The sequence below is a fragment of the Euwallacea fornicatus genome, chromosome 1 (assembly GCF_040115645.1).
Source record: "Euwallacea fornicatus isolate EFF26 chromosome 1, ASM4011564v1, whole genome shotgun sequence".
Lineage (NCBI taxonomy): Eukaryota > Metazoa > Arthropoda > Insecta > Coleoptera > Curculionidae > Euwallacea > Euwallacea fornicatus.
Window position 1 is genome coordinate 8,142,637 of NC_089541.1, and position 21,958 is coordinate 8,164,594.

General features: G+C 35.3%; 3 protein-coding genes and 1 long non-coding RNA gene across 9 annotated transcripts in view; 2 read left to right on the forward strand and 2 right to left on the reverse strand.

Annotated features, from left to right (window-relative positions):
* Positions 1–286: 286 nt before the first annotated feature.
* On the reverse strand, positions 287–2,925 carry pelo (protein pelota). Of its 2 annotated transcripts, none has more exons than XM_066288308.1 (7): positions 2,749–2,925; positions 1,868–2,111; positions 1,548–1,802; positions 1,280–1,502; positions 1,029–1,221; positions 866–972; positions 287–805 (listed from the first exon to the last, which is right to left on the reverse strand). In XM_066288308.1, the coding sequence occupies exons 1-7, from the start codon at positions 2,787–2,789 to the stop codon at positions 714–716; spliced, it is 1,155 nt and encodes a 384-aa protein (XP_066144405.1). In that variant the 5' UTR covers positions 2,790–2,925; the 3' UTR covers positions 287–713. The 2 variants fall into 2 exon arrangements, with proteins under 2 accessions (XP_066144405.1, XP_066144486.1); XM_066288389.1 differs by having other exon boundaries at positions 2,727–2,919.
* A 189-nt stretch (positions 2,926–3,114) lies between these two features.
* Positions 3,115–5,293, forward strand: LOC136340824 (pescadillo homolog). Its single transcript, XM_066285247.1, has 6 exons — positions 3,115–3,257; positions 3,313–3,847; positions 3,899–4,423; positions 4,479–4,679; positions 4,729–4,955; positions 5,013–5,293. Exons 1-6 carry the CDS (start codon positions 3,234–3,236, stop codon positions 5,247–5,249), a joined length of 1,749 nt encoding a protein of 582 aa, XP_066141344.1. The 5' UTR covers positions 3,115–3,233; the 3' UTR covers positions 5,250–5,293.
* A 347-nt stretch (positions 5,294–5,640) lies between these two features.
* Positions 5,641–21,958, reverse strand: part of Traf4 (TNF receptor associated factor 4) — a 40,443-nt gene continuing 24,125 nt past the window's right edge. For 2 of the 4 annotated variants that reach the window (XM_066287347.1, XM_066287422.1), the window contains 4 exons: positions 8,316–8,420; positions 8,098–8,259; positions 6,512–7,090; positions 5,641–6,454 (listed from right to left, as the gene is read on the reverse strand). In XM_066287347.1, coding sequence (XP_066143444.1) covers positions 6,101–6,454; positions 6,512–7,090; positions 8,098–8,259; positions 8,316–8,420 — 1,200 coding nt within the window. In that variant the 3' untranslated portion in view covers positions 5,641–6,100. Of the gene's footprint in view, positions 6,455–6,511; positions 7,091–8,097; positions 8,260–8,315; positions 8,421–18,995; positions 20,188–20,927; positions 21,769–21,958 lie in introns of those variants that run through there. The other 2 variants (XM_066287489.1, XM_066287265.1) reach the window with 2 other exon arrangements.
* LOC136344489 (uncharacterized) lies at positions 11,764–12,739 on the forward strand. Of its 2 annotated transcripts, none has more exons than XR_010732978.1 (3): positions 11,764–12,004; positions 12,078–12,399; positions 12,449–12,739. It is a non-coding gene; the product is annotated as an uncharacterized lncRNA (long non-coding RNA). The 2 variants fall into 2 exon arrangements; XR_010732971.1 differs by having other exon boundaries at positions 12,104–12,399.

Here is a 21,958-nt window from a genome sequence, read left to right on the forward strand (position 1 = left end):
TATTAATAAAATATCTAATTTTATGAAATGGGTAAGGATAAGTAATATTAAACTGCGACATTTGCAACTAATTATGTATTCATTACTAAAACTAAACGGAAAAAAGATAATAAAGAAAACATATAAATAAAATTACAAATAATAATCTGCTTGATGATTACCCTCAATTTTATTCATTTTTTTATATTCTATTATATCAGTGTATTTCAAATTCTATCCTCCCCATGCAATTCATAACAAACCCGTAATTCTCTTCTTAAACCTCGAACAAAATGAAACTACGATGCTGATCAACAAGGACAACTAATTGTTTATTACGACAAAATATATTAAAATTAAAAACAATCGATGTCTTACTCAACAAAAAAAAGCCACAATAAACCTACAGTTTTAACATAATAAAACTTGATTATAAAAATTGGATAATTGTAACAATTTGCCTAAGTATAGGGCCGAAAAGTACAAAAATACACGATTATTACAGTGGTTATCCGTAGGATAGAATCCATTATTTATTTATATTTAACATTCAATTATATTATCGAATCTTGAATATTTTAATTTCAATATGGATATGGAGCTGGAAGGAGGAATTAGTTAATTGTTCTGATGCAGATAAAAAAATTTCAAGAATTAATGTTTTTTGGCACACCATCCGATAACACGATCATTTTTTATACTTTTCGCGTACAATAGTCTCAATAGTTTAAATATTAGCCTCCTTCTTCTTCATCCTCACTGTCTTCCTCTAATTCCGGCATAGGGAAGCGCAAGACAGCTGCTATCCCTGTCAGCTGTTCCAATTCTGGAGTTGAAATTATTCAGAAGCACAGATGCAACCATGGGATTTAGCACCTATACTTACGTTCTCCTGATATATGCATACTGGAAAATATTTTAACATCTCCACCAGAATCTCTGGCAGAGTCGACGAGTCGAACATACTCTTTTCTTAATTTTACATCATCACATCTGCAACAAATAAATCCATTATTTAGTATTTTTGGCTTTAAACGCATAACAAATACCTAAATAATTTATCTGAAATTAATAGAGTTTCTATAGCTTGAGCCTCATTTGCCTTCTCAATATGTTTCTTCCCGTAAAACGCCTTCGCAGGTTCACACTGTAATGTTGTGTAAAACTGTTCCAGAGCTTTCACTTCACTTGCAGCTTTTGTGTTTGAAATTTTCACCATCACAGCTGGATCCTGAAGCACCTCTAAAAAAACCTTTTAATACTTCTCTGAAAATATTTCCATGAGATTTTTATCATCTACCTTTAAGTGAGTGTTTAAATCCAGACGAGGAATGTACCAACATAAACTTGGACTTGTTCTCCAAGAGTATTTTATTATCAGTTTTAACAGCCATTTGAAACATATAATCAAAAAACTGGTCCCTTACAAAACCAGGTGAAGCAATAAGGACGCATTTCACGACATCAAAGTCCACATGTCTTAGAATCGCTTGCATCACTTGCTCATAAAATTTTGCTAAACCCTACAGATAAAATAAAGATCATGCTAAAAAAACGTTAAAAAAGACCTTTTCATGTTGCTGAGCAAATCCTTTCCGTTTCCTTGGTATATTAACATCAATTTTGGCTCTAACTAGTGTCATACTAGAAGTAATTAAACAAACATGTGCTAAACCTTCCTGCATGATAACAGCAGCTACATCAGCTGATTTTGTGGGATCGCAAGCAACATCTATTCTCTCTAAGCCTACAGAATCCCACTCTTGTTTGCGTAGTATAAATTTCCTATTTAGTTCCAGATCTAATGTGTGATATGCTCCCATCTATTAATGTTTTGGTATATTATGGTCACCAGATCTCATTGATATGGTTCCTAATAAACCCCTACCTTGACATATTGATTTTCCTCAATATTTCTACCTTTCAGACGTAACATACAAGCCTGAGTGTCAAAATCAATACTTTCCACTGTAATTGTTAAAGTGGTTCTTATTCTATTTGATGTAGAAGAACCTGTTGATGACTCTGATTGTACTTTACGAATGGTGGAACTCTTGACAGAGTCTCCTTCTGCAATCAAGTTGTAAGCATGCCACATGTCTTCTGGCTCTTCTGGGATCAAGGTGACTACACTGTAACCAAAAAAAAGTATGCATAAAAAGTAAATATAGAAATATGAATAAAAGTCATTTAATTTCAATCATGAATACCTCATATCAGATCTGAGATTCTTGAAAATCAACTTAAGAGGACTTAGGAGTTAGAAGATAGAGCTTGTTAAGGTAATTTATTTAATGTAATTAGTGAGGGAAGTGGGCCCATAAATAAGAATTAGTGAGTGAAGGATGATATAAAAGTTTAAGAAAATGTATGTAGTTAAGTAAATATCTTTTCTAGGATAGGTCTGACTGTATCCAGTAAACTGGACATTGGAGATGTCAAGCTCATAAAATAAAGTAATACCACCAACCAAAACAAAAGATTTTTTTTTAATAAGTAAACAGGAACTGGAGCAGTACAAATAAGCAATAGTAACATGAGCGTGAGGTAATATTTGTGCTCTGTGTCGCTGGCAATCACCAGATTGCAGTGATTTCAGTACTTTATAAGAATTATTAAGGTGAACAAACACTGCTAGGAGCATTAAAGCATAAAATTTGGCTTGTGTAATCATCGAAAAGTAATTACACATAACATTTATTGAAATTGATTGCAACTACTGAGCCCTAAAAAGCATTGAAACTAACCTCAAAGCTGAAAAACACTTACCCCTGACCCCCTTTATCTATGTCTTTATGTATCAATTTCATTTTAGAAAGACGTTTCTACTGCTTTTACTATTTAATAATAATTTTCTGCAAGGAATTTGCATTATTTTAAAAATATTCGTATTTAATTTCGAGTACATGACATTCGCTTGGGCAAAATTTTTCTATTAAAATTTAGAATTTGGGATTAGTTATTGTCAATTATGACATGTCGAAATAGGACATCAGAGTTGAAAGGATTAGGGAAATAGCGGCTAAGGAAATTTAGTTCTATCTCTGTTTAATAAAAGTGAATTGATAAGGACAGAAGAAATTCTATTCATATCTGAGCATTCAATTCTCGAATGTGATTGCTTTCGTATTTTCTTGTGTTTTCATATTTTATAACCTTAAATTTAGTTCACGTGGCTTGTGGTTGTTGTCCTGTAACTCTTTTTAAGTTTTATCAATTAAATTTAACTTTCCAGTTACCATTTACATAAAAAAATGGTCGCAAAACGTAAGAAGAAGGTTTGTTTTCACTCTAAATCTTATTGCCAACTAAATTAGCTTACTCCATTCTTAGTATACTACCGGAGAAGGTGCGCAGTTCATGTCCAGAAAAGCGGCTCTCAAAAAGCTGCAACTCTCCCTTAACGATTTTAGGCGTTTATGTATCTTAAAAGGAATCTATCCGAGAGAACCACGCAACAGAAAAAGGGCACAAAAAGGCCAGTCAGGAATAAAAACTTTATATCATGTCAAAGATATACAGTTCTTGTTGCATGAACCCATAATCTGGAGACTCCGTGATTACAAAATATTTAACAAGAAAGTGGGTCGCGCCAGAGCAATAAAGGACTTTGAAAAGTTGCATAAATTTTTAAACAACCATCCTACTCTTAAGCTTGACCATATAGTCAAGGAGCGCTATCCAACTTTCATCGATGCTCTAAGAGATTTAGATGACTGTTTAACTCTGTGTTTTTTGTTCAGTACTTTCCCATCTCTGGCACATGTCCCCAGGGATCAATCTGCCCTCTGTCAGAGATTAACAATAGAATTTTTACATGCAATTATCGAAGCTAAAGCCCTTCGAAAAGTGTTCATTTCAATTAAAGGTACTTTGATTGTTGAATTTTTAAGTTGTTTCTTTAGAAGGAATTTTTTAGGATACTATTATCAAGCAGAAATTAAGGGAGAAACAGTAACCTGGATAGTGCCACATCACTTCTGCTTTGAGCCACAAGAAAGGGCAGAAGTTGATTTCAAAATAATGTCAACTTTTGTAGAATTTTATACAATTCTTTTGGGCTTTGTAAACTTTCGATTGTACCACAGCCTTAATCTATTTTACCCTCCCAAGTTCAATTCCTCTATTGCACCAACAGCTGCTGAAAAAGCTTTAGTCGATTCAGAGGCATTTTTAGCAGAAAGAGTATGTGCGCTAAATTTCCCAGTCTCAAAAATGTCTGCAGATGTAATTGAGGATGAGGTAGAGATTGATAATTTTAACAATGACGAAAGCCCTGAAAAAGTTGAAGAGGCCAAGAAAGAAGCGGAAAAAATAAAAAAGCTGAAAACACTTTTCAAGGGATTAAAGTTCTTTTTGAATAGGGAAGTACCACGAGAGCCTTTCGTTTTTGTTATTAGGTGTTTTGGAGGGGAAGTGTCTTGGGATAAGAGCTTATTTTTAGGTAAATGAGAGTGGAATTGTGTGTTATTATTTTGTAAATAATTTCAAATCCACAGGCTCCACTTTTGATGAAAATGATGAATCTATTACCCATCAAATTGTTGATAGACCCTCAATGCCCAAACAATTTATTTCAAGATACTATGTCCAACCTCAATGGGTGTTTGATAGTATAAATGCTCGTGAGCTATTGCCCATAAATAAGTATTTCATGGGTGAAATGTTGCCTCCTCACTTGTCTCCATTCATTGATCCAGGTATTTTTTTTACTATGTCATTTTGGTTATATTTGTTACATAAATTCAGATCGAGATCAACAATACATTCCACCTGAAGAAAGGGCATTATATGATCCGACACAGTTGGAAGAACAACATAAGAAAGATGAAGAAATGGAAAGTGATGATGATGATGATAATTCTGACAGTGAAGATGAGGATTTGGAACAAAACAGAGACCAAGTTAGAAATGATGATGATGAGAATGAAGATGAAGATAATTTAGAAGAGGTTGCAGCTGAAAATATGAAAAAGGTGATAACAGTGTCCGTAAAAACTACTGTTTAATAATTAAAGTGTTTATCATTTTAGAAATCCAAACTTTCGGTTACCTCTGGGGAAGTGTATAAGGAAGTTCCATGGGAAAAGAACAGACAAGAAAGGCAGGAGTATAGGTTACGAGAAAAAATGGTTAAAAAGAAGCATAAGAAACTATATAAGAGTATGATGGAAGGCAGAAATGAAAGGGCAAAGGAAATTTGGTTGCTGAGGAAAAAGAGACGATTACATGATGAGAAGAAAGCAGCTAAAAAAGCTAAGAAGACATAATTTTGTGTTAATGTTCTTAATAAAAATATATTATATTCCACTTAGTTTGTTCTTTGTTTATTTATCAAATATGAGAATTTAGCAAAGTACTACCTGTTAAATGATGAATGAAATGAAGGTTCATTTAAAAAACAAACTACTTGCGTGGTGTAATAAAACTTGAGTAAGTAACGGTTTAGAAAAGGATTTCTTTCGCTTAAACAAAACGCTGATTTTCTTTGTATTAAAAATCATCATTTGTATTACCAAAAAAACGAAGTACACAGTCTCGAATATTAATACTTACATATTTATAGCATTGTTATCGACTTTTAAAAGATATCAATATGCTGTTTATAGTAGTTAAATATTATATCGGTGACTGATATCGGATGAATGAAACATAGAAAACTACTTTATACAAATAATTTTAATATGTACAACATTTTCTTATACATTTCGTCCTTTGGTCTCCCCAGCTATCACAAAAATACAAAATTAACAAAGCCATTAGAAAACTTGCAAATTAATGTGATTTTAGTTGTTTTAGTTCTTTATCAGGAATATAAAAATAATTAAAAACACCACATTACTTGAAATAAAAGTTGAATTCTGAATAAACACAAAAATACAACCTACGAACATCCATATGAATAATTGTAATACTAAAATAAGTATAAATTCAGATAAATAAAGGCCACACAATGGCTACTACTAGAAAAATGACAAAGCCATAGGCCTGTACCATATCAAGTATTTACATGCATATTTACATTATTCGAGATCATAAAAATGGGTAAATTACAAATAATAATTTTGTGTTTCATAGGATAAAGATTTGTTCGAAAAATTTTGAATTAAAGATTGGTCTTCTAAACCGCAACTATTTTGCTCGGATCTACCTTGACCCGTATAAACATAACATCATCTTTCATAAAATGCCTCTTTTTGAGCATTTCATGGGACACAAACTTGGGAAACCCGAATCCTAAAGAATCAGGTTCTTTACTGGGCCTTTGGAAATTCTTCCATGTGGGATCTGGAATGAAACTTTCTACAATGTTGCAGGCTTTTTCCGGACAACTGGATTGATCAAATAGTGTGAAGGACACGGAGTGAGCAAAAGGCCATCTGAGTAACGCATCATATTCCCCTGGAAGGATTTTTATGTAGACGGATATATGGCTGTCTTCCCCTGCTCCATTTCCATTTGGGAACAGTGAAGCCTGCAAATTAATAATTTCTTTAGAAAGATTTTTAAGAGAAAATTTTAGAAAATATACCTGAAGCTTGTACCCGTACTGACTAGTATAAAACGGAGGCGACACAAGCTCCATTCCTTCTTTGGTTTTAGCCTCGGCAATCTTAGCTGAAAAATCGCTGATTTTCCAGATGAGCGTTCCAGAATAGTTCAACGACAATCTGGACAAGGCACTCTTCAGTGAAGTGATCTGGTGCTGCTGCTTGGATACCACACCGCACATCATTTGTAGATGCTGCTGGCAGTTCTCTTCCAAATGTTTTTCCATGCTATATCTAGGCCCTTTAAATCTGCAGCCGGCTTCTTTGAAGTTGCAGCTATGTACTGAAATAGTGCATTCTTCCTTCAGGTGGCTGTCCAGCTCTTCTCTGGCCAAGACATTGACGTCGCATCGATTGGGGCACTGGATAGGGACTCTCCCGCATTTCAAGTGGTGGGCAGCCAAGGTATCGGCTACAAATTCTTTGGTACAGTATCTACAGGGTAAGAGGCGTTTGGAACAGTCTGAGATCTTGTGTTGGCTCAAGTGGCGTCTGTGGATCTTAACGCCACATTTATTTTCGCAATATAGGGGTTCGAAACCGCAGGTTCCAACATGATTCTGTAAGTAAAAAGAGTAAGTTAGATAGGGGTTTATACTTAATTAGGATGAATATTTGGAAAAGATATGCAGGCTTATTTTCAAACTTTTTTCGTGGAAAGGGCATGAGAGTAATTGCTCCTCTTTGTACTCATATTTAAATCCTTTTAACGAAAGATACAAAAATGTAAATTTATTTTAAATAGAGCTGGATAAAATGGAAACAGGAACGGATATTTTTGGACATTTTGGCGGATCAAAATTTTAATTTTTTTTTAAGTTACTTCGTTAGCCGTAATTTGGAAGTGTCCGGAATTCGGATTACTAGAAATTAGTCTCGATAAGTAGTACTGAAAGTAACTCGTACTAGCCAGACCAAGATCGGTAAAGATTTTGAAGAAATTGGATCCATCTACTAGTATGAAATTTCAAGAAACTGTAAACAATGCTGACCGATCTACACAGAGAATGCGTCAGTTTTCTTTTAAATTTAGTCTAATCCAGACTGATCTCAAGAAAAAAACCTCTACATTTTACAGGAAAGGTATCATCTGGCTTGAAAGGCAAGTACTTAATGCGAACTTATTTTAAACTGAGAAATTTTAAGGGATAATTAACGTAAGTGCGTACTTGATCTGACCCGATGTTTGGTGAAACCAGGCCAATCTTAATGGGATTTTCGATAATTTTAACCTAACCTGAGATGATATCATTACATGGTGTTACTTGCATACCTATATAACTGCATTATATTGTGTGAGAGCAAGTATAAAAACATTTCTTCAACGTATAGTGCTGCTGACGCAACTTTATATTATTTCTGTATTATGTACTATTACTATGTAATAGTAGGTCCATTCATAGTTATACACAAACTGCGTAACAAAAGGCAATAATGCCTGGAAATCTGTTTGGAAAGTTAATATTCTGCTTCCCATTATGATACGTCTGTTTTTGTTGAGATTCATGCACTATTCCGTATTAATGTTCATAACATAACATCTCGCCGCAATCTCAGATCAACTTACCTCTAATCCGTGTCCACTGAACTCCTTGGTGCAGAATTCACATCGAGTCCTGCGTTGTGGACAGGTGTAAGTAAGATGGTCTTCCATGAGAACCCTTGGGATCTGGGCTCCACATTTGCTGGTGCAAGGAATGGCGTCGTGTTTGCAGGTATTAAGGTGGGCCTAATTCAGGAAAATTTTAGATAATTAAATTTTTTTAAATTAAATAACGCTGCTACCTTTAATTTCCTTAACTCGTCCGACCATTTGCAGCCTTCTTTGTGATGGATGCAATACACCACTGAGCTCATAATCGCCTTTTCTGACTCCGGATCAGAGTAGATCTGAAAATAAGACACTAGCATAACGATGTGCTATTCAACAAGCGTAATGAGTAATTTTTTTCCCAGAGAAATGAATGCTAAATATTATGCCTTTGCCTATCGTAGGTGATTCAGGCTTACTGTTACCACAATTGATGTATTAATAATGGTGTCTCTTACACGCAATACTCATGAGACAATACGAGGTGGTGATTTATGATTGTTGTTATTATGTTTTACCATATTCTCATCTTGATAACTACGGAATAAAGATTACACTAGTTCCACTGGCAACAAATGTGTATTTTAATTTACAGGGAACCTAAGGAGTCTTCAAATAGAGATTGAATGGCGTTCATTCGATACATGAATTTCTTCCTATCAGGTTCATGAAGAGGAAAATATTATATTTCGATTAAACACTTGAGTAGCATGTTAATTTTTGCATATAAATAATGCTTTTCTATAAGGTTTCGATGTGATTACAACGGGAGAACCCGGTAGTTATAATAAATTCATCGTTTGTATGCATGACTTGTCTGCCTTGTCTGACACGTTCATATCTTGTATCTATTATGACTCAGATTGCGATGAATCAGGATTCATGGTATACAAAATTGTTTGAGGTTGGTATGTATTGATACACATATTTTTATTATTTTAGTTTGAGAGTTTTCTTTTGCAATTAACCTGCTTTGCTGCACAAATATCGGCTTTGACTTGGAAGGTGCCATATAGTTCTTGTTTGCCCGCAGCAGCAGCAAAGCCCTGAATAAATATTTCTTGAGTTTTAAAACAAATAGCAAATGATTTTGAGAATGTTGAAAGCAAACAATGGTTTTAATCATCTTTGTATAATCAAATTTGTTAACTTGGTCTAAATTCCGAAAGAGTTGTATATAAGCTATTATACAGGGTGATTTGGAACTCCGAGGGCAAAATTTTATGAATTATTCACTGCAGCAATAGAAGGAATTTGAGTGTAAGAAAAAGGAAATATCTCTGAAGTTTTATGACCTTATGTTACTTTAAGACATTATGTTAAAAAATGAATTTTATCTAATTATTACCGCGTTCCATTTTAATTTGCTTGTACAGTATAACACTACAGAATTTGTTTAAAACGTCGTCTTTCAGTTTTGCCAATTCAGAGAACATTGAGTCGGTAGAGAGTTTTATGGCCCCCTAGGCCACCCATTCTAACATCTTTAGATATCTTTCTGTGGGGACATGTAAAGTCTCTAGTTGATGAAACGTCAATGGAAACAGCACAAGACCTGCACAAATTATTGCGAAATATGAAATCGTTCAAAACTACAATATTATAAAATTTTTAGGAACTATACTCAAATATCTTCTATCGTTGCACTGAATTATTCCTAGAAGTTTGATCCCATAGTTTCGAGTGCCCCTGTATTATTAACAAAAAAAATTGACTTTAGATAGAGAAAAGATTTCGTTGCTCCAACGGTAAAAACGGTGCACGTAATTTGAATAGACAGCACGATGCTTGTTCTGCTATATATTTATTATTAAATGTTTTTTTTTAATCATAATTAGTATTCTCTGCGATCAGCGAGTTGGTGTTCTAAGCCGATAAAAATAATTTCAAGGCACTCAATTTGCTTCACTGATCAATATTAATTAACCATAGACCAGCAATAACTGCGATAATAACTGACCATAAGAACAAATTAATTACAACTGAAAAATTAGCACGCCTTCCGAGTCCATAGATATTTTAGTTTGCAGGTCAATTGACTTTTAGGGTTTAAGAGCATACTTTTTTTTTAACAGCTATATACGTAAAATTCCACTTAAATAAGAAGTCTTGACTCCTACTACTATGGTCCATAATAGGCGAAAAAAAATCTATCAACAAAAAAAATACTAGTGCAGTAGTTTCACGGTAATGATCATCTAAAACTTTAAGCACGCAACGTCTATTTACCTCAAAAATTAAATGACTGTAGCTCATGGGCTATTTGAGACATACCTACAATTGCTGGGTCTGTAGCTGTAGTTACTTTAAAGCAATACAGAATAACATACGTTGCTGTAATAGGTCCAACCCACATTTAATAGGTAATATATATACGCGCTATAATTTTCCATTAAACATAAATTTTGCTAAAAAAAGAAAACCGTTTGCGTTTGCACTAGGTTCGGGCGTTTGCTTTACATGCGAATCTAGGGCAGATTTAACTTGTAAATAAGTTTAATTATGATTTATGTCATAAATTCAATTAAGGTTAATTGGAGGAATCTCGAATTGGTGCCTCCATTAGAGCGAGCAAATATGAATAACATGAAACCGTGCCACGCTATTCAAAATACTATACCGTGCGCACATTGAAACCAAATTTGCTCTGCGAGAACGGATAATGGTACCAACAACTCAACATTGTGGTAAATGTGGAGGAGCGAAGTGGCCCACGGTCCGATTAGGTTTTCGAAGTTAATGCCTGTTGAACTAATCAACTGTCGGGTACCTACCGAGTACTGTCCTGCGGTACGACAAGGTCTCGACTATTTGTCTTCAGAATTCCTGAAAACCCTAGCAAAATCAAAATCTCACAATTTGTGGAAAATACGCGGATGATTCTAGAAGGATCCGACCTAACATTAAAAGAAAAAAGTTTAGAAATAGAAAATAACCTGACGGGGCTAAATCTAGCGAACAAGGTGGGCGAGGAAAAAATTCGAAACCAAGTTGATTGAGATACGCCATCGCGATGACGGAAGTATGAACTGGTACGTTGTGTTGGAACAAGACTTTATGCATCCGAAAAAATCCCGCTAAATTTCCTGCAGATGGAACGATTTTCGCTTTCTTTGGTGCCAGTTCTTTAAGTTCATTTTTTTTCCAATTATTCGAGCCAATCGCGACGTCCAGTACTTTTTGAATTGCCTACCATGTCTACTAACTCGCGCAATCTTAGCGGACGGTCTTCAAGGACAGTTTTGTGAATTTTCGCCATAATATCTGAAGTGATCAAATGTGAAATGTCATTGGGTCGACCACTGTGGAATTCGCCTTCGCAGCTGGTACGACTAACATATATAATTATAAGGTGAAATCCTTGTAAAATAGACAAATTTTTAAGAAAAAAATCGCCATATATATGTCAGGTTGGGTATTTCTGGAACTATCCATGTACATTATCAAATTTTATATATCTCCACACGCCATGAGATTTTTATCACCGTATCCTTTCACTGATAGACCAAATGGTGCTGTGTTCCGGCACACCAAGGAAAGTGCTTTTAAACATGTTGCCTAATGAACTGCTCAACATTTTTTTTGTAGAAAAGGGGATTTATGGTGTCGATTTTCCATCTCTTTGGGGCTGTGTACCCCATATTGGGAGTAAAAAAAGCCTTTAGAGTAGTTAGAGATTTTCTTATTTCTTGTCAAAATAGTGATTAAATAGTTTTTCCAAAAATGACGGGAAGAAATGTTTTGGTACACGACAGCAAAACATGTATGACGATGAGCTTGGTGAACCTTTCCATTATTAATTTGAGAGCTTTAAAAAAGCACAAATTCTCCACGGTCTTTATCTAGATCTTCCATAGGAAAACCCAAATAAGCCAATGTATTGGTACGTACCTCTATTGCTACCGCTGCTGAAATTTCAAATTAACATCGCACTAATTCCAAATTCCATTCATCAGAAATTCTAAGAGCTTCTTCTTTGAAGGCCTATAAATAAACCCATGGAATGTCATCGACCATCGACCAGACCGGCTCTATAGGTATTATTAACAAGAATTTAAAAGCACAGCTCGGTTTCCGAGTGTCGACGTTCTTAGAATCTGCATACAAAGGTGATACTGTCTGAATTCCAGTATGTAGATGGATAAACCACAAAACCATTCGGACTTTTTGATATTGACTCTTTGATAAAATCCTGATAACGCGTCGATTTTCGGATTTAAATTAATGCCAAAAGCACGAGTGTTTATTAGGATGCTTCCGGTTAGGCGATAACACTAGGTAAGACATTAAAAAAAAATTAATTTCTTAATGCTAAATCTGCCTGCAGCACCATCAGTAAGGAACCCTCAGACATGCCCAAGTAAAATCATTAACAAAAGAAACAACAGGCTTAAATGACCGTTTAGAATGACTGACTATAATGAACCGAAAAGATAATTCAGCTGTGAAGAAGCAACTTTCCAAGGTTTCACAGCTACCTTATTTCTATGCAACTGGTTGGATTTGTATAGGAAGCCCTAATGGGCACACCCAAACAACCATGTCAAAGCACTTAGGAACACTGACCAATAACTGAGAAAAAAGGAGCCCTACTGATTTGGCCTATACTTATGTTTTTGATGAGTTTAAATCACTTGGTAGAAAATAATATCAAGGTAGGTAATGGGTAGTTAACCATTTCTTTCATTAAAATCTTCGTGAAATGTGTGGTAGTGATTCTGTGTCCTTAGTTGGGATAATTTTAGTACACATTAGGGTCGAAATCTTCAAGGAAATTACACAACTTTTGCGTTGTTGTTTTTTTGCACAATTGTTCAAATTGAACCTAAATTCAATTTCTGGAGCCTTGAAAATGCATTTTGACTCATTTTTGTTTTAGAGACTAAAGTGGTTCGAGAAATAATAGATGGAAAACATATTTATAAAACATATGAAATTTGGTGGTGTAACTGTTCTCTTAAAAGTGATAACACAGTGCAGCACAGTTATTTTTCCTACGAATCCCTTGAGATTTCTTAATAACTCTCGCTACACCCCCTTCAGCTTCTCGGCTTGTTGCGTCCGACATTCGCTATGGGATTTTGTAGATCATTTTTTGATTTCAATTAAAAATTCTCCAATAACCAAATAAAACAACTCTCGATCCAAGACGAAATATTTGACTGGTGAACATTTTTGAAAATCATTTTTTCCTGTGAAATCGACGGTCTTTTCGATAAATCTATTGGTATTTTATTGATAACCATTCTTTGAATCTTAAAATTATATACAAATCAGTTGCGTATCATCTGTTTTGTGCAAAATTGGAAGGAATTTTTTAAGTACAGTTTTGTTTGGAATTCATTGAATTCTGTCTGCTCGCGACACAATTCTGATTGGTGAAACGGGACCAACTCAATACCGCAAATTTACAAAAGCGTATGCCAAAAAGTGTTTAATTTCGCAATCCTAGTGCTTTTTTCTTATTGACTCTGCTATAACAATTGGGTATTACTACTGTTCTTGATGAGTGTTTCTGTAATATTCTCACTTGCATCAGTCTTATTAAAACAACTAGATTGGTTTTTGTGTTTCGGTGGTTTATTGGGTAATTAGAAACCACTGATCTGAAGGTTGTTTATAAAAATCTAGTGTTGTTTTCCTTTCATAACAGCTAGACTTACTTAATTTATCTACGTATATTATATATACGATGGTGCAACTGAAGAACTAGAAGAATTCTGAAAGGTGCATGGCCTGGATTAACTTTTAGCTTTTAAGGTGCGCTGCGCCGCACTATTAAAATCTGCTCTGCGCAACGCGGCGTGTCGGGTTTAAACGGTGATTTGCGCTGAAGCGCGCCAAATTGAGCGAATCTGTAACAAGGGCGAACGCGATCCGGCAAGTCGCGCATCAAAGAAAATCGTTGGTGCGCATTTGTTTTAGACGATTTTCGGCCACTCAGCGCCGAGCTGCGCATTTCAGCGGGACGTGTTCGGTCTGGGGCCGGCTTTACTCTTGCCGAACCGTCCATTATTGACTTAGTTCAGGATGTGTCTTAGAACCGCCTCTGGTTGATTCTTGCAGCAACAATTAGATTGTTCTATGGATCAAAAAAATCCGAGAAGACTAAAACACCGTGATAGAACGAAAGACATAATTCAAACATTAAATTTGGACGTCTCAAGCAAACATCTGTAAAAACTGCAAATAAATTATCGCATCACTTTAGTGCGGGCAGCAGAGCTATTGTCTTCAATTGACTTGTTTGCTTCTCTTTTTTCAACCAAATTCGTCACAATCCCAAAATCGAATTTAGAATTACTTCCTCTCTTTTGTATGAGCGATTGAAAGTGTTACAATGCATTTTACCTGTCAAGCTTCACAGTTGAAGAAAGATCCACCCAAATTTGTGTTTTCGTCAAGGTGAAAAAATTCGAAACGGTTTTTGAGCGTTGAACGATACTGCCGAAACTGCCTGTTGGGGATCAACAGTGGACTTTTTTTTTAACGCATTTAAGGCTCATGGAAGACTTAGATGCGTCTCTAAAACGAAATGAAAAAACCCATACAGCTGTGTCAAGAAGCCAAGTGCAACATTGAGCTCATTCAGACCGTGTTATGATAGTTTGATAGCTAATAAAAAGCCCACTTCCTCCGATTTTCTGTGTTCCTCCCAATGGGTGAATAACCTCTCTAATAGTAACTTCAGAACCAGTCAGGAGTGCATATACTGGCAGCTTATGATGCAAAAAGTAATAACACACACTTACGTGTATTGTATGGAGCAGATACAGTTAGCCTCGTGCAAAATGATACATGCACGGATATTGAATTTAACCATAAATTGCAGTAGTTGAAAAAAAGTTATAGAAAGTCCTTTATTAGTAGAAGCTGTTAAATCGTGAATTCAATAAGAAATTGATAAGAAGAATGAAATGAATGATAAATTGCCCGATCGACTTATTGCCAATGCCGTTCGCAGCTTATAAAATGCAGACAGGAAATAGTCAATCTATAACACTACCTGCATGATGCATGGCATTTGCTTGATTACATTACAGCAAGCGATAAAATTATTTAACATTCCTTCCGTTAAGGCTGATGGGAGCCTCTAGTCGCCACTCAGGGCAAGAAATAAATCTGCAGCTTTTATGCCGGATGTTTTGAAATTTTCCTGCAAGCCCACATTCATGGCTGGAATGCCACGAACTTTCCTTTAGAAATGCTGCTTTTCAACCTCCGTTCAAGTGAATAATATGAAGCAATAGATCGTGGATCGAAATGATTTCATGGATAATGCTGCATCAAATAAATTAAAGAAAACCATCAAGGTGTATCGAATAAACTGTATTTTTGATTTAAATCGTTGTAAAGAGGACAATTACCTAGACAAGTCGTTTTAATATGAAATACGTATGTGTTGGAAAGCTTTAAGAGAACTATTTTTTCAATGTGTGAATTTTAAATCACGTCATGTGACTTCGTTATGAATTTTCTTGATAAAATTCTATAGAAGACTTGTTGTGCAATTAACCTGTGAATCAATAAAAATTATAAATTGAGAAGCCAACATCACTATAATTTATTAATGCTACCCTTGGAAATTTTCAAATCAAGATCATAGCGAAATATGACGAAAATCACTGACATGTACCATCCATATGCGCTGCCAGGACTAGTACAATTTGTCAAAGGTCCCCCCCCCCTTCTTTTTCAAAAACGCTTAACGCCTCTGTTCCTGCCTCAATTAAGTTATAAAGTCTAGCGTGTATTTATACCCCAGAATTAATGATCATATTTTAGACATTACTCACGTACGTTGTTGCAGAAGTTCTATTCTGATTTTTGTAATTTACCAAAATGAATCGTTGAAGCATCCTTTAAGTGTTCGAAGCTTCTTGTATTGTTAAATGCTCTTTCATACACATATGATGATTCTCTAAGGAAAGGACACATCCTTTCCTTAGAGAATCATGAAAATCGAAATTCGAGAGTGCGGATGGTCTATCTGGATTGTTACGAATATTCAGAATTTTTGTCTATGGGCGTTTCTTTTAAATATATTTTCTGATGAGCAAATGCAATTACTGTATGAACCTAAATATTTCACTTTCAAAACAAGTTTTACTTTTTATAAAAGAGAAATTTTCCTCTTTTCACTTGTACTGTTGTATATGGGATTATCGATCTCTTAGAAAATTTGTTAGTAAGGTCTATGTGGAATGATATTTTTTACCAGTTTTGAAGCCTTAATTAAAAAAAATTGTCTATTATACAGTATGGCTCTAAGCTCCCTCCCCCCCTCCACTTTTAAATAGATTATTATTTTCTTAAAATTTAAAAACATTAAATAGGTCAAAAAGTACTCTTTTGGATTTTTTTCTTATTCCTCTTAATGCTGTTTACGTCACCTGTAGGGCAAAAAACAGAATATTTTTTTTAACAGGGGTTAAGTGACACCTCAAATTTAATGATGTTTCGAAACTATATTTGATAATGTAATGTGATTTAAAAGCTATCAGCTAGTTTTTGAGAAAAAATCGCAACAAAAAAAATGTTAAAGACGGAAACATCGCGGTTGAAAACTTGATTTTTTAAGGTCAAGTCTGGTTATTTAAAAGCGAAACATTAATAAACTATAAAAAAAACTCAATTTGCCCAAATATCCTGTAATAATCTCGACAACAATAAAGCAATTACTTTAATCATCATGGCAAATTGAGCCCAAAAATGTCCGCAACCAATTACTGGGACTAGTACCGGCGGTTTGGACGGTAACTTGGTCAAGTTTATGTTATCTTAATTATTTATAGCTTGCACTTTTTTCAAATTGACGAAAATGAACAAATAACGATCATTTTGATCTCATCATGCTCGATCACCTCCACAAAGCAAAGCCACAACCGGTCTCTTAAATAATTTGAATCGGTTCGTTAAGCAAGTAATTTTTGCTTAAATCGAAGTTACAAAAACTATTCCAAAATAAGATAATTAATGAATCCGCATAATAAGAATTATTGAGAATAGAGTAGGACAACATTTAACGGTTCACCTTGTCAGTAATAACATGGCAATGAATCTACGAAGTAGGAAACATTTACTATTAAACGATAGTTGCGAACTAGGAGAGCTTTTGTTAGAGTAACGAAAGCTGCTATTTTATTCCGTTAGCTTTGAGCCACAGTCCTCTTTATACCAATACTAATTGATCACATTTCCTGGTGACTTAGACCATATGTTACATATCTCAGGTGGGTACAGAGTTGTTTAAATAGGGTGCCCAGTTATGTTTGCAGGCCTGTTCTTTAATTGCTCCTCTTCAATTTTCATTTTAAATATTTCCTTGGTAGGTCTAAATTAAAAGAAGTGACTAAATCAATTTTAAAGGTTTGTGTATTAACAGCGAGATTAAGAGAACATCCTGTAATTTTATTGGCATTCGCAATGCAATGCTAGTTGATCGAGATTAATAATTATGTGCTATTGCTACAGTAATTTCTTAAAAAGATAGGTAAAATAATTTAACCACAAGAAAGTATGCGTCCCTTCTTAACACATCTCATTTCGACGAACATTCCGGGGAAAAGAAGAGTTAACTAGAGATAATTGAATTCAATTAAGACTCAATAGAGTCAATTGGTTTTATGAAGGAACTAAAGGGGCAAATCCCTAAAAATGGGCTTCATTAGTCTGACAGTTTAATTAAGACTCGTTAGAGCCCTAAAATTTGACCTTATCTAGAGCTAACCTGAAGGGTAGCCAAAACAACCTTGGGGTAACTTTCACAGGTGAGGCAGATCGTGTCCTGGGAACGTGCCTCGCCTAATCGAGATTTCTTCTTCTCTTTGTAAAAGGTCAACAATTGCTCAGGTACTTTTAAAGGTGTTTTCAGATACATCTGCCCACCTCACCCATGGTCGTGCCAACAACCAAACAGCTGTTTGCATAATTTTATTACATGTTTCGGACATCTGATGGTGGTCCAGCTGTATTCAGATGCTGATGGTTATTCGATACGTTTTACATTGGATGTTGACCTCCTTGGAACCGTGCTAGTTTTCGCAATAATCCTCAGGTTTTTCTTACAATTTTTTTCTTAAAATTTACAAATTTCAGCTGCAAATCTATCTTCTGTGGCTTTGATCTAAAACCTGCTATAAGGTTCGCTCCTAGGCAATAATCTGAACAGGTAAGAATGCAGCAGTGCCGTAGCGAGATCAATACCGTAATAAATATCTCGAAGGCATTTTCTGCAAGATTGAACAAGTCTGATGGCTAGTTGGTCGGCTCATGGTTCAGGTATTTCAGATGCAAGGTTGTCGGTAACCGGACATTTTCAAACAAGGACCTGTTTACTTGGTCTTGTTGGGACTCGTCAATGGGTCTATAGCTAAAATGATTTTTGCAACATTCAGAAGTGTGAACACTTTACTATTATATACGCTCAAATTATGGTGCGTGCCAGCTTAACTGAAGGCCAAATGGGCACCTTCCAATTCAGATCTTCGATTAGCGAATTTCTGTCGTAAGATTGTTTGCTGTGTAGGTTTTACAGTCAAGAGAAGGATTTGATGGCTTTAAATAGAAAATTATGAGTATTATCAATTTAAAATTCAATAATAAACTCGTTATGAGAGTTTACCTCCGTATTTACTTATCCAGATAGTACACATCAACTACTCACAGTGACCACAGAGAACTAATTCAGAACGTCATTTTAACAGCATTTCATATTGTTTTATTCATTTTTTGCAACCCGAGAAATTACGGAACTGGACATTTGCTGCCCAGATAAATTCAGGTTAGTTCAGGTTAACTCGATTAAAACGTATTTTCAAATCTTTATAGCAAAATCTCACAATTTTTAAATTTAAAACTACACACAAACTTACTTGATTGACTTCAGTCAGTGAAGAACAGTTATTCATGCTCATCATGTTATTAATCTCGTTCTTCGAAATAGGTCCCAAAGAGGTGTTACTCGGTGTAGGAGTAACCGTCGGGCTCACTTGGCTGATATTAACACTCTCCTTGGAGCTCTTATTATTGGGGGAAATTCTAGCTGGAAAACTGAGCGTTTTGGTCCACTGGGCTAAACTGCGCACCATTTTACCAAAGTCACTTGAGGTACCAATTTTTCCGTTAATGCTAACCCGGAACGAATCTGTGATAGTATGTCACATGAGAATCTCAGCACTATCGGTACTCGACGATCGCGACCGCTGCTTAATGAATGTCGAAGAGAACTGTTTTGAATTTCTCTCAGTTAGTACCAGTCGGCCTTTCGATGGCCTTTCCCCCCACCTAGCGGACCCGATACTCCGGGTACTCATTCAGAAACAGCTGTTTCTTGCCCTGCTTCATGTGCAAGAACCGGCAAGTTGTTGCGCGTTTGCTTCGCGAAGGGTGAATAGTCAATTATCTGTTGGTTTGTTAACGATTTTTTCAACTTTGGTTTCCTGTTTGTATTGCCGCCTCGGCGATTTCTGTTTATTATTATGATCCTTTTGTAACATTGGTTAATAACTCGGTTATTAGTCAATAATGTTTGGTCTTTAGTTGATTGGATGAGTCAAATTGAGTTGTTGCGTCAGGTTTGCAATATTAGCTAATATAGTGCTAAATTGAAATTTGCAAGCAAATCTACTTCGCGGTCATTCCATAAGTTGCATCTGATTATTACAAATGGACGTGAAATTAAATTGAGCGTAGTCACAAAATACAGCAGACCATTGAAGAAATTTAAAAAAAAAACGCGATTTGGATGTGAAATGTAGCTTAAAGTGCACATAAAGCATAAATAGATAACAATTTTCCTTCCTCTGGACGGATGACTGGAAAATTATTTTCTGTAGGTGCATAAGTGCGCCTGCTGCAAAATGTCGTTCTTAGCATTCATTATCATTAAAAATATCCAATTGTCGAAGTAAAGAAAAAATGAAAATTCTGCGGTCTAAATTAGTGATGTGTGTATTCGTAATAATCTCGAAAACTCAAGACATACAGAGACAGTTAAGTGGACAATGTTTCAGAGAATTTTATAATAAGCTCATATCAGGTTTAAACATTGTTTTAGCTTTTACCATTTTCCGAGATATAGGAATCACTGTGTCTGCAACGTTGCTCAGCAATTTTAAAACCTGTTGGAAAGTGATTTTGAAACCGAAACGTTATTGCGGCATTTTTTTGCGTGGAATGCCACGATGCATAGAGAAATAATCTGTCCTCGAACGCAAAGAATGAAATTCGACTTTTCGCCAGAAGTATTCGGACTTTTTCCGACCTTAAAGCAGATTCTAAATGAGCATTAAATTATGCACCTTTGCGTTAATTTAACCGATTCTTTATCTCTTATCGTTTAGAAGATACCCATGCATTCTTGGGCACCAAGCCCCACCAAATCTAAATAAATTTCTTAGTTATTCATCAACATAAATACTTTTTGTGAATGAAACTACCCATTCCGTTTGTAGTTGTACGTATCAAACGCCAGAGACAGGTCCTAACTTGCTGTGATATTATAATCGGTTCCAGTATCAGAAGCATTAGTACAAGTCCGCACAAGACAAGACAAAAACGGAATTCGTCGGTACATTATCAATTTCATGATCTCCTCGGGCGAAAAGCATGCTTAACTACTTAAACTTTCTTAATGCCCAGTTGCACCATCTCACGATAAACTCCAGCTGTAGTAAACAGAGTTTTTGACATTTAAATAATATGGAATATATGTCAAATCCAACACTTAAATCTCAAGCCGAATGTAAAACTGAGGTATACAACCGGGGCCAAGCACTACTATTAAACTATAAACGAGTTGTTACCTGTCGAGGTCAAATCTTAAGCAGTAAATCTGGTAAGTACCTGCAATGCACAGTGATTCAGAATTGTGTGCAAATATTTTAAGAGAGTATTTTTGGGTTGAAAATAAGACTGTTTCTTTCTATTAACCTGTGTCCTAAAACAACTAAACTAAACTAAACCCATTCGGAGCTGGGTCACCGACGATTGAGCGAAAAAAATCGATTATATCAAATTGTGCCCACAGATACCGATCTAATTTCATGAAAATTCGCAAGTCCTTGGTTTTTAGGTACCCTATTCATTTTTTGATTCAACAATTATGTAAACCAAGTTTTACAAGGGTTGGAGGGGGGTATGCACTTTTCATAGTCCACATTTTATGTTTCCACCGAGAAACTCTAAACTGAACTATCATCATCTAGCAAATTATGAAAAATATTTAAATTTTGATATCTTGCGTTGTTTGATGCCACTTACCGTTTACAAGAAAACCGTTGTTGCACGAAAGGGAAGTATCGGTGGGTTCCGACCATTGCGATCGCTGGCAGTTTTGATTATTTTCTTTTTAAATTAAGTTAACATAATGTTTGAAGCAAAAAATGAATTGAGCGTCTAAAAATCAAGAGCTTGCAAATTTTCATGAAATTTGATCGGTATCTGTGGTCATAATTTGACATAATCGATATTTTTCACCCAACTTTCTATGATTCCAACTCCGAAGGGATGTATTTTAGGATACAGGTTTATAGGAAGATACAGTCTTATTTTGACCTCAAAAATACTCTATTTAAATATTTGCACTCAATTTTGAATCACCTGGTATTACGACTGTTCTTTAGGCCCGTCGTCCAAGCCTTTAGGAGGAAAACGAGGTTTAAAGATGTGCAGATGAATCAACCTAATCGCACAATGAGGAAATATAGGTACAACACTCGAAAGGCGGCAAAATGAACGAAACACACTTTGAAGTTCTAAAATCTAATGATGTTACACAATAAGGACTGCGGTCGCACTAATAAGGTTAATGGTCATTTTATTTCCACTCCGTTTA